Source organism: Electrona antarctica (genome assembly GCF_951216825.1).
Source record: "Electrona antarctica genome assembly, chromosome: 2".
NCBI lineage: Eukaryota > Metazoa > Chordata > Actinopteri > Myctophiformes > Myctophidae > Electrona > Electrona antarctica.
In genome coordinates this window covers 4,781,252-4,793,332 of record NC_136807.1, presented here as the reverse complement: position 1 = coordinate 4,793,332, position 12,081 = coordinate 4,781,252, and the positions used below count along the sequence as shown (strand labels likewise).

The 12,081-nt window shown below is 41.0% G+C and overlaps 1 protein-coding gene and 2 long non-coding RNA genes across 3 annotated transcripts; all 3 read right to left on the bottom strand.

Moving 5' to 3' along the window:
- Window positions 1-275: 275 nt before the first annotated feature.
- On the bottom strand, window positions 276-1,321 carry LOC306914898 (L-amino-acid oxidase-like; the record flags this gene model as incomplete). Its single annotated transcript, XM_079492131.1, has 2 exons — window positions 815-1,321; window positions 276-296 (listed from the first exon to the last, which is right to left on the bottom strand). The coding sequence occupies exons 1-2, from the start codon at window positions 1,316-1,318 to the stop codon at window positions 276-278; spliced, it is 525 nt and encodes a 174-aa protein (XP_079348257.1). The 5' UTR covers window positions 1,319-1,321.
- A 96-nt stretch (window positions 1,322-1,417) lies between these two features.
- LOC306937942 lies at window positions 1,418-5,049 on the bottom strand. Its single transcript, XR_013791674.1, has 4 exons — window positions 4,895-5,049; window positions 4,731-4,799; window positions 3,880-4,016; window positions 1,418-1,553 (listed from the first exon to the last, which is right to left on the bottom strand). It is a non-coding gene; the product is annotated as an uncharacterized lncRNA (long non-coding RNA).
- Window positions 5,050-6,270: 1,221 nt separating this feature from the next.
- On the bottom strand, window positions 6,271-10,252 carry LOC306937950. The gene is made up of 3 exons (XR_013791675.1): window positions 10,200-10,252; window positions 9,291-9,463; window positions 6,271-6,380 (listed from the first exon to the last, which is right to left on the bottom strand). It is a non-coding gene; the product is annotated as an uncharacterized lncRNA (long non-coding RNA).
- Between the last annotated feature and the right edge of the window lie 1,829 nt (window positions 10,253-12,081).

The window sequence follows — 12,081 nt, the reverse complement described above, 5'->3', positions numbered from 1 at the left end:
TGATACTTTTAAGTAACTATAGTAAGTACTAGTAAGTACTTTTTCCACCACTGGAATTTACTCTGATTCTGAGTTTCCCCCCAATGTATTGAGTTTAAGAGGCTATTGTCCATTACCTTGATGAGGTAGTTTGTTCCAGCTACAATCTGGGTCCTGTAGAAAATGGCTTGGAAAACTATGTAGTTGTTCCCCGTTTTCCGCTCTACATCCGACTCCATCTGTACATTATGCGATTAAACAATACACCTGGTCAAAAACTGTTTTGTAGCCTAGCCTCATTTGGCGATCATGTCATTCTAACAATGAAATAACAGTTGATCCTGTCATATTATATCTATACTCACAACGACACAAATGTTCTGAACAGCTAGATCTGCATTCCACGGTTGCGACCAGCCTCCAAGGATCACAGGCACAATCTCCATTGCGATGATTAATGCAACAGCAGACAACAAAAAACATAAAAAATGAAATGTTGCGCAATAACAGTGTGTCTGACAAAAGTAATATTTGTACAGTAAATATGACAGTTGCGTGGATGCAAAGTAGTGGTTGATGTCTGGACAGGCATGCTGTTGGTGTTGTGCATGGTGAGATGTGTGCAAACGGTGTGGTTTGGTAGGAGAAGGCGGACAAAGGACGGGGTGTTGCGCTGGCTATTAGGGTGGCAGGATAATAATAATAATAATAATAAGTTGACGTATCCTGTAACAATTTTTTTTATGTATAATCCTATCAAACAAAGATTTGCCCCCAGTAACTCTGAAGACCTGAACCCCTTTTGAAGACCCCTGTAATACACCATTAAACCTACCACTGCATTATGGATGTTCCTGGCGGCTCTTATGGCTGATTTCACGGCTGTTTCTATCCAGGCGTGAGGCAGCGCTGTATGTTCTCCAGCAAAGTGCACCCTGCCCACGTTGGCGAACAGCTCAGCAGAAAACTCTTCGTGCTGGAAGGGGGTGAAGAGAGCGAAAGCACCCAGGCTGTATTGGTCTTGACTCCACTTCTTCACCACCACGCCTGTGCACAAATCTTTGATTTCATTTCCATGGATCTTCATCAAAGAACTCAGAGCCATTTCTCTCAGCTCTTCGTCACTCATCCCCAGGAAGAGGTAGGAGTCATCGGACCAAGTGTAAGAAGCCAGGAGGACACCGATCTTCTTGTTCTCAAAACTATGACTGGGGTAATACATGAAGCGAATAGGCAGGTCAGTGATGCTCTTTCCACCGTGGATTCCATCCTTCTCCCAGAACTTCTTACTGAAGGTGAGGATAATCTTGGTGGAGCTGTCATAGTGAACCTGACGCATGGCGTACGTCTTCTTGAGAGGCAAAGGAGGCTGGAAGTCAATGAAGCGGGTGGCCTTGGCAGTGGCAGTTACCAGGACAAAGTGTGCTTGCCAAGTGCCATTGTCAGTGTGCACATGGACGCCATCGTTCGAATAATCAATGCACTTGACGTTGGTGTTGAGATGAACAGAAGCGTTGACTTTTTCGTGTAGGGCCTTTGGAAGGAGGTGGAACCCTCCTGTCACTTCATAGTATCTAGTTAAAAAGGAAAACAAAACAGATAAAAAGTCACTTAGTGAACCTCTTCAATCTTGTACAAAAATACACTTAAAACTGTGATAGTTGACAGAACGCATCAACTATAGCACCTATCAGACCCGCTCTAGTGATTTCTTAAGGCTCAAGGTTCCTCTGACCCAGACAGAGTTGGGAAAGACAGCTTTTTCTGTCAATGGCCCAACTTCGTGGAATGAACTCCAAAATTCTTTAAAACTGAGCTCCCTGCAATCCTTCGTTCAGTTCAAAGGAATGCTCCAGAACATTTTTCACCGTGATTGCTCCTGCTTCAATTGATTTATTTTACTGATGGTTGTTCTGTATAAAGTTCCTTTGTAATTTTTCCTGATTTATAATAGTTTGATGTATTGTTTTTTTGAAAATGAGGGCTTGCCCTCAACTGTATAAGAGTATAAATAAAGGTGATGATAATGATGATGAACTAACGTACAGATGGTTATTCAAATATTTTTGTGGGAATCATAATGACGTAATGGTTAACTTATTTTAATTTGGTTAAACAGGCTAAAGGATGACTAAACCTTACTATATTTCTTGGCATTATTTGCTAAATAAGATAAGCACTTGAATACTAAATCTGTGTTTAACTACGAAGATTTTCAGATAAATTTGATTAGACATCCTCCTTCTCCTTCAACTCTCCTGTAGGTCTGTGTAATATTATTACTTTCACCAGTCATGGTAATGTCACAAGTAATACTGCATTGCTGTTGGCACAATCCTGTCTCTGGTTTGCCAATCATTTTTAACTGAAGGTCAAAATTCAGTTCCTCCGTATTTAGGCAGGGTAATAGCACAGACTTATTGGTTAAAATGTCAGCCCTAGGAGATTGAGTATGGTAGAACAGGAACGTCACATAATGCAGCTTTAAAAAACTATTTTATCTGACCACAAAAGATCACAGGATCTACTGAATGTGAAGGGGGGTACTAGGGGCTGCCATACTGTGTTGTATGGCTCAACAGGTCAGTTTGTCCCCCCCCCTTCACATTCAGTAGATCTTTTGTGGTCAGATGTAATTTCTTGGGGTCTAGTAAGGACTATAATAAATAATTCAAAAATAAATTGCTTTAAAATTGTGTAAAGAAAAACATATTTAGCCCCATGTTCGAATGCCCCCACCCCCCTGTCAAATATAGCTAAAATCGCTAAAATGAAAGAAAATGAACACTCATCTTTTACTTTCTCTAACAACAACCTAAAACATGAACCTTGGTTGAAAAAAACTAAAGTTGTCCTTTAAGATGGAGTGTGCCTTAGTGATTTTCCCATGGTTGTCTCATCAGTGGTTTGATCAAGCTAGAATTTCTGGACTTTGTGTCCTGAGCTACTAAAAAAAATCCCTTTTGTGTAAAACAATGCAGCACTGTCTTCTGTGACATCCATGGACAATGATTTTAGGTCAGCCTTTGGCCGCACGCCTAGAGGGCCTCCCCACTTCCCGGGCTGAATTATGGGCCCAGCACATCCCTGTCCAACTCATTCAACTGAATTATGGCCCCAGCACATCCCTGTCCAACTCATTCAACTTTAATGACTGTCCAACAGGAGTTTTCATCTAATGTACGGTAAGACTATGGTGATTCACTGATTAGTATTATTGTGTATTTTTGTCGTGTAACTTTCCCGACATTAAGCTGTGTATGTGTTCAATAACACAGCCATCCAAAATTGCATTGACAGCTATGGTGGCTAAGGTGACAAAAGCGTGCCCACCCTAGCAACAGTGTCAGTTGCTAAACTATTTTGGGGTGGGGGTTTAGCCAAGGGCTAATTGCCTAATCTCTGCCAACCTGGAGAGAGCCCCGAACTTAGCTCATGCTTCCTTCAATGCATGATTGAGGAGTGAGCAGGCTGCTTCTTATCACCCGACAGGGGGGAGTTTCCCCAGTAGGACGTATTTCATGTTTATTGTAGGGTACCTACCCTATAGGGGACACGAGGAGAACATGCAAACTCCACACAGTAATGCCGTTTTGCCAACTCCACCTAGGATATGGGCGCTGATGAAGCGGAGGAGAGAACAGACACGCCTCCAGCGCCCACAGCGCCCCCAGCTGGATTAAAACCTAGGACCTTACAGACCCTATACAGACGACTGCATGCAGCTATACCACAATATGAGAATGCTAATATAGTGTACCGGTAGTTTGACTTGGAATCATTGTTAAGTTGGTTCCAAGTACCAATACTATCTTCGTCTTCTCTTATGTAATCTTGTGACTTGTCAAGTTCAGTTACAGTTGTTGACTGACTGATTAGGATTTGGAACTAGATTCTTACGTAGTCTTGTCATTGATATTGCTTTGATCATATAGCATTTCCGTCAGCGCTGTGTAGAAGAGAGAAGCCACATCCAGGATGTCCCCAATCATCTTTATGGCACCTAGACTCAGACCTCCTTCAGTCACAAGATAGTCCTGTTCAAGGTATAAATAGTAAATGCTGCATTTATTAGTGCCTTTATGCAAATCACTCCATCCACACACACACACACACACACACACACACTCACACACACACACACACACACACACACACACACACCTTTCTTTACAAGTGCGCCCCCAGCTATCAAGAATACATTGACAAACGACTAAACAAGGGTGGAGATGGGGACTGTACTGAAAAATACATTTTATTTATTGTTTTAATTGTCATAGAATGAGCACATCTATAGATTAAAGGCAAATGCTATTGCATAATACATTTACTTTTGTCTTATTTCAATTGACTTTTCGTATTTGAATTAGAATTTTAACACTTAAACAGAAAGATCAACTTTCTTGTATCTCTCAACTTAATCGAAGTGGCTGCACAGTACTCATCAGTATTACTTAGTGCAAAAGTACAAAAGTGGTTGTCTAAACTATTTTACTCAATAAACTTAAATGGATTAGATATTAGATATTTTGATTAATGAAATTATTTTTAGATTAGTTGATACTGTAGCTTAGTAATCAATCATTAGCTGGTGTGCATACTTGAGTACAGTTATATTTACCTTACCTTTACAGAGTACTGGTCATACTTCTTCAGCATGGCTTGGACACCATAATATTTGTTAGATTAGTTGATAGCTTAGTAATCATTAGCTGGTGTGGAAAACTGTGGATACATGAATATATATTTACCTTTACAGAGTAATGGCCATACTTGTTCACCATGGCTTGGACACCATGACTATGCACTTCGTCCCAAACCTGCAACAACCCAAATAATTTTAAGTAGTGGAAATTACTATATTTTGTGGCACTAGCTGATAATGTGATTCTTTATACAGTAGGTCTCTACAGACCTTCTTCAGAGCCTTTTCAAGGAGTTGATCAGCTGACTTTCCTCTCTCATCAGGCAGAAGAGTGTAATTCAGGATGTTTGGGTCTTTAATGACATCGGAAGTTCTGTGTTTCTCTCCATTAACCAGGTAGAATGTGTTGTTATTCGTTTCATGAAAGGTGTTCAATTTCACATCCATTTGGTTGTTAATCTCCAACATAATTCTGGTGAAGAAGATTATTATAACAATATTAGCCTATATCTGTGTATTTAAGATTATTATATTTAAGATTTTTCATTAAACTTTGACGGATCCACTGTTACACCCTCCACCCGCATCCGCAACCTAATTGGCATCATTTTTGACCCCACCCTTTCATTCCTCCCCCATGTTAACCAAGTCACCAAAACCGCCTTCTTCCACCTCAAGAACATTGCCCGTCTCCGACCCTCCCTGTCATTTTCCGCAGCTGAAACACTCATCCACGCCTTCATCACATCCCGCCTTGATTACTGCAACAGTATCCTCTACGGCACCACCTCCAAAGTGCTCAATAAACTGCAATATGTCCAGAACTCAGCTGCCCGGCTACTTACCAATACCCGTTCCAGAGATCATATTACATCAGTCCTCCGTGACCTTCACTGTCTACTGGTCAAACAAAGAATCCACTTCAAAACACTCCCGCTCCCTCAGGTCTGGTGATGCAAACCTCCTCGACGTCCCCAAGACCAAACTCCGTACGTGGGGTGACTTGCCTTTGCTGTCTCAACCCTGTGGAATGCCCTCCCTAAGGCACTCAGAGATGTCCCCACCCTCCAAACCTTCAAAACCGCCCTCAAGACCCACCTCTTCAATATTGCCTTCCCTAGCTAACCCTTTTCACTGTCTTTTTAATGTTTTTTTTAGCTTTTAGTGTTTTTCCTTTTTTCTAATAAAGTTGCCTTGCCTTTGGGTACTCAGAAAAGCGCTATATAAGTTTGAGATATTATTATATTATTATTATTTCATTTTAAATACATTAATTCAAGGGGCCAACTGCTGTATTTGTCTTGGACACATTAGGAGTGTACATTGTTGTTCATAAATTTGGTGAAATTAAGGTTAACACTGCCAAACATCAAAGGTTGAGCTAAGACGCTTTGTGCCTGCATAAGAAAGGCCATGAACATAAACAACACATTACTGCCACCACTGAGAATGACAGGCTCGCTCATCTCTAGAGAGAGAGAGAGAGAGACAGAGAGACAGAGAGAGAGAGAGAGAGATTCATGATTGAGCGAGTCAATGTGCTTCAACTATATGTTTGTCATACAGTATTTGTATGGGATTTGTGGACGGTATACTTTGGAACACTGTATTTCATGACTAGTCTTCTAGCTATCCAAGAAACTCACTTCTGGAAACTGGGGATTCTCATTGGTCCTAGATCTGCATACCAGCCGTCTTCACTTCTGTGAGTGAGCACACGTCCTCCAACACGATCACTAGCCTCCAGTACCGTTACCTTGAAGACCAAACAACACAGCAAAACATATTTTTCATTGTTGTTTTTTTCCGTTTCTGTCGTTTCGTTCTCTTTCATCTTTTCAATTATTGACAATGAGGACAGCTGAACATGACGTTTACAGGGTCTACATTTACCAGTGACCAACCCCTGCCAAAGGACTGCCACAACGCAATTAAAGGAGCACTTCACCCATTTCCAATGTATCTTTAATATCTCTTCACAGGCGTTATCATTGTTGTCTATTATGAGGTGGCAGTGGACCAGCGGTAGAGTGGCTGGACGGAAACCGCAAGGTTCCCAGTTCGATCCTGGCTCCCCCAGAGTTAGTGTTGAGGGGTTATTGAGCAAGACTCTGTACCCCGCCTAATTGCTCCCGATGTGCAGGTTGGTGACTTGCATGGTTTCATCTTCCATCTGTGTATGAATGTGTGTGTGTGTGTGAATGGGTGAATGTAAAGCACAATCTATGTAAAGGGCTTTGGATAATATAATACAATTAAATTACCGTATTATTATTATTAAAGGACCAAGCAGTCCTGAAAGGACTTGGTCCTTTATTGGATTTGTAGTTATTTTTCTTCCGCCAAAAATAGCAGTTCTGGCTGGACCGTGCAGTCGGTTTTCGCGAAATTTGGAGATATGGTAGAGGATGCGAAGGTGAGGATGCGAAGCCCACAGCCATTGGCCAAAGGATGGAGCTATATTGAAAATGCAAACTTTGACCACGCATAGCTCATGAACCGTTTGACCGTCAGCAATGAAACCTCGACACACATATGCGTCTCCTCATGCCGAACAAGAACGGTGCTCTTACTTTTGACCTCTGACCTCTAGATCACCCGCCATTTTGAATTATATGAAAATCAATTAAAATGCATCTCCTCCCAGGATCTTTGATCAAAATGCACAAAAACTTCTACACATGAACTTTGGACCTATACAGACATGGGAACATAGTACGTTTTTTAAGTGAAAGAATTAAGGTTTTATGAGCCAATGAAAATTGCCGTTTTGTGAAATTTTGTCTTTACTTTGTTCTGTTGTAGTGCCTTTGGCTTTGCTGATCTCTGTTGGTCTAAAGTGCCTCACCTGTCAATCACCTGATAGTTCTGGCTGCCACACCTTGTGTCAGCTGTTTTTGATTAGTTGCAGGCTATATAAGAGGACTTGTGGCCAGCAGCTCATTGTCTCCCAAACACCCAAACTGAACAGTTGTGTTCCCTTTTTGTTGCTGTTATTAGTTAAGTTTCATATGGGCTGGTCGTAAGTATTCTTGTCCCTCAGTCCCTGTTTTGCAATGCAGGATTTTAAATAAATGTGTAATATTTTTGTAAACTTTTGATCTGACTTTGTGTCCTTTTATGTTAGCCCTTGGTTGAGCCAAGTTTAAAGGGCCGTAACAATGCTAGAAACTGATTTGTTTAGTGGGAAACATGTATAAAGAACTTGATCCTGATCAAATCAGGTTATTTACTCATGAATTGATAGATTTATTTGATGTTGTACAACAGTGATTTTGAAACAAACACTGATTTGGACACCTGGCCTTTCAGTTCAGGTTTTTTGTGTCCTGAAAGGATTCCCTTGCATGGATGGTTCTGGTACCGGATGGTACCCAGACCTGGCGAGCCGACCCGGAACTCTGAACCCCCCTTCACCCACAAATGTGGTAATCTGGTTCTCCAAATTGGAGAAAGAGACTGCTTTCCCTGAACTGAATAGGAACTTTTCAAGTCAACAACTTAAAGTGGGCCCCATTTGTTTGTTTTTCATGAATGTTCAAAGCTGTTTATTTTCTCTGAAGTTTAATCATATTTTTTCAGTTAACCTTTAATCCCTGTTTCAGACTCATTTCATTGGTTTTCACTCATTGAGCTCCTCATCGGAATCTGGTATATTTTCTGGTTTATACGCAGTCAATTCATAAATCTTTATACCCACCTTATCATTAGTTATCCTTGTGCAACTTGCTACAAAAACACTGAATGATTTTGCTTGTTAGCTCGGTAGGTAGAGCTCTTGCCTTTGCAACACAAAGTCATGGGTTCAAATCTGGGCACCGCCAACTCTGTGTATGAGTCTTCAAGAACCTCTACCTGCCCCCCACTATAAAAAACCGACCCTGTCACAATTCCATGGTCTTTTTCTCAAGTTTAGTCTTCCATGTTTCTTGTGCATATTATTCTTATTGCCTTCCTGCTTGGTCCGGCCTTATCGCTGCTTGCAGCGATCCTTTTCTAGTTATTATTATTATTATTATTATTATATATTATTGAGGACCTGTGTTAAAGTGGTCTTTTAGCAACGCAACGTTACGCAATGCAACGCAAGTGGTGAAAAACATTCTCACATGTTTTACTTAATATTTATTTATAAAAGTATCAATACTGCAATATAGAAATACTCTTTTAAAAGTAAAAGTTTGGAATTCAAAATGTACAAAAGTATTTGCATGTATACTTCAAAAGTAGGCTACCAAAAGTAAAAGTATTTATTATGCAGAATGTCCCATTTCAAGTATTCAAATGTATGAAAATCTTTTTGAAAATAGCAGATCTACAAGGTTACATCGCGGCACATTGTGAGCTTGTGGATCAGCTATTTTCAAATGGCCGAATGTGTATAGGGTTTAAGTGGTTAATGTATGTTTTGTAATAATAATCAAAAACTACAAGGAACTAGTAACTAAAGTATTCAAATAAGCAATAGAATAAAAGTCCAAATTTGGATCATTAGATGTAGTGGGAAATTGTATTGTATTGTATTGGAATATATTGGAAATAGGAAACATTCAATTAAAGTACAAATACCTCAAAATTGTACTTAAGAAAATGTACTTAGTTACTTTCCACCACTGCGCAACGCAATGTAACATAATTATACAATAACATAACAAGGTTCACCTACCGAATACCCAGCATCACCCAGTAACTTGGCTGCAGTGAGGCCGGCCATTCCAGCTCCCACTATAATAATCTTCTTAGGATCCTTTGTCTTTGGAAGACCATTTATCAAGATCTGTAGAAGCTCCTCATAGTCCTTGTTTCTCAGGGGCAGTTTTTTGTCAGACTCCTTAATGACTAGTAAGACAGTCAATAAAGAGTAATTACAAAACACAAACATGAGCAAAATAAGATAATCCACTTTGTTATTATTATTATTATTAACAATTCCGGCGTTTTAACAGTTTGGCAGTAAACACAAACATTGTGTAAACACAAACATTGTGTAAACACAAACATCGAAGACGAAGGTGAGGACGCAAATTGTTTGGCCGAAATGAGATGATGTATGATGACGTATGATAAGAGCGCCCCTCACTTCACATGGATGTGATTTTTTTTAATTACTTGTCCAAAAAAGTACGTTTTTTTGCAGTCATCTCAGAAATTGTACATGCTGATATTTGTATGTATCACTTGTCGTCAGTGTTTAAAACAAGTCATCTTATAGCCAGAGGCGTATTCACAATAAGACGATCTCACCTCTCCTTGAAAACAGACTGACAAAAACGAGCATATTGCTCGTCCATTGGCCCCTCGCCCATTCACGGACGTGTCCATTCCGTGGTGCGACCCTCCCATAGACATGCAAATATACAGTACACCTTTGTGTTCAAGCCAAGGGGAGCCAGCTGCAGGACCTGTTCTACAAAGAACGCAAGGGAGCTATATTTGATGCATCGCACATTTGATTCATGGTTTCTGCCAAAATAACTTCTCGTGAGCGTGTAGGTCAGTTAGACAGCAATGGGGCGGGTTACGTGGGTACATGGAGTTTTGCACAAGCATATTAAAGTGCCTGGATCATCCCTACCGTGTGGATCTGGAGTGGTGATCCTCACTGGTCCTGGGTTCTCATGTTCTTCTGGGTTCTCATGGTGGTCAATGCTCAGCTCAAAGTTGGTCCCAGCCTCACACACACAGAAGAGGAAGAGCAGCAAAGCTCCGCTGCAGGTCTTCATCCTGACAGGCAGTAACTAGTGATACTAATACTACACACAGCGTGCAGACGTTTTATACTCACCCACCTTTAAGAGGAACAGCCCACTTTTCAACATGACGTCCAAGGTGTAAACCAGTCCTTTTGTACACACTCCACACGGCCGGCCGAGGCAGACTAATTAACTATAGGCTATGGCCTACAGCTGTGGGTAGATGCCTTAGAGTATGGTAGATGCACGTGTTAAGGCTTCGTAGTACTGTGGCCGTGTGACGTCACGTGTCGCGCAACATTGATTGATTGAAATATTTATTAACAGTTTGCAGAATTACAGTACATTTCAAGCACAAACTCAATACAAAGACTGTTAACTGTGAGTGGACGACCCAAACACTTTGTGCGCCCACGCAAAAATGGGTGAAAATCACTTTCACCTAGAAAATCCATTCATTTTTTTTTAATTCAGCTGACTGTGGAGACACATGCTGGAACTTTTTACTTTGAAATGTTTTATAGTTTCTGAGTTATTTAATTTAAACGCCAAATGCATTCTCAATGGCGAAAACACAAACTTTGGCACCACGTATAAAAAAGAAATCATTGTTTTGATTTTTTTGATTTTTATTATTAAATGTTTACAAGAGGGTCCACCATGTTCAATTCATCAAAACATTTAGAGACGTACAAATAGACACTTCTATATAGTCAAAGAACAGAACAGGAATTCATCAAAGAGGTAAAAAGGGAAAAGAAACATATACAGTGAGGGGAAAAAGGGGAGGGGGGGGGGGATTCAGATTTTTACGGGGGCCAGTTTCGAATTGCAGCCGTCCGTAGGTGCCCTTTGAGAGCGGTTTTGAAGGAGTCAAGGGATTCGCATGTCTTAATGACTGTTGGTAGGGCGTTCCACATTTTGGTGGCATAGGAGCGAAAATAATTTAGTCCCTTGTTTGTGCCGAATCTGGGTTGTACATGGTTCGTTGCACTCCCTCTGGTGTTGTGGGTGTGGACTTCGTTAACATTAAGGAAGTATCTAGACAGTACATGGGTATCTTGGTGGAGTATCGAATCTTGTGTACCAGACCCATTGCAAGATGCTGTACTCTGTCGTTGACCCTAAGCCATCCCAGTCTGTCAAAGTGGGCAGGGGTGAGGTGGGTTCGGGGGGTGAGGCCAAGTAGGAGCATGACCAGTTTGTTTTGGGAAGTCTGGAGCCTAGTTTTAAGGGCCTTTGAGGTGCTGTGGTACCAGGAGGTGCATGCATAGTCAAAGAAACCTTGTATGAGGGCTCATGTTAAGGTCTTCAAGGTGTTTTTGTTGACCAGTGAGGAGATCCTGTAAAGGAATCTTGTTCTTTGGTTGACTTTTTTGATTACGTTGGTGGCCATTTTATCACCGGAAAGATTAGCCTCCAGGATGGAACCTAGGTAGGTCATTTCATCTTTACATGTGATAACATTGTCACCCACTCTAACCAAGAAGCCATTTGCCTTGCTGAGATTACTATTAGATCCAAAGAAAATTGATTCAGTTTTTCCCAGGTGTAAAGATAGTTTGTTATCAGCGAGCCAGGTGTAGATTCTACCGAGTTCAGAGCTGAGGGCCTTTTCAACCTGCAGTTTGTTCATGTCCGAGACCAGCAGTGCCGAGTCATCTGCGAACAGGAACAAGTTGCAGTCACAAGCTGAAGTCATGTCGTTTACATATATTAGGAACAGTAAAGGCCCTAGTATGCTTCCTTGTGGAACGCTACAGC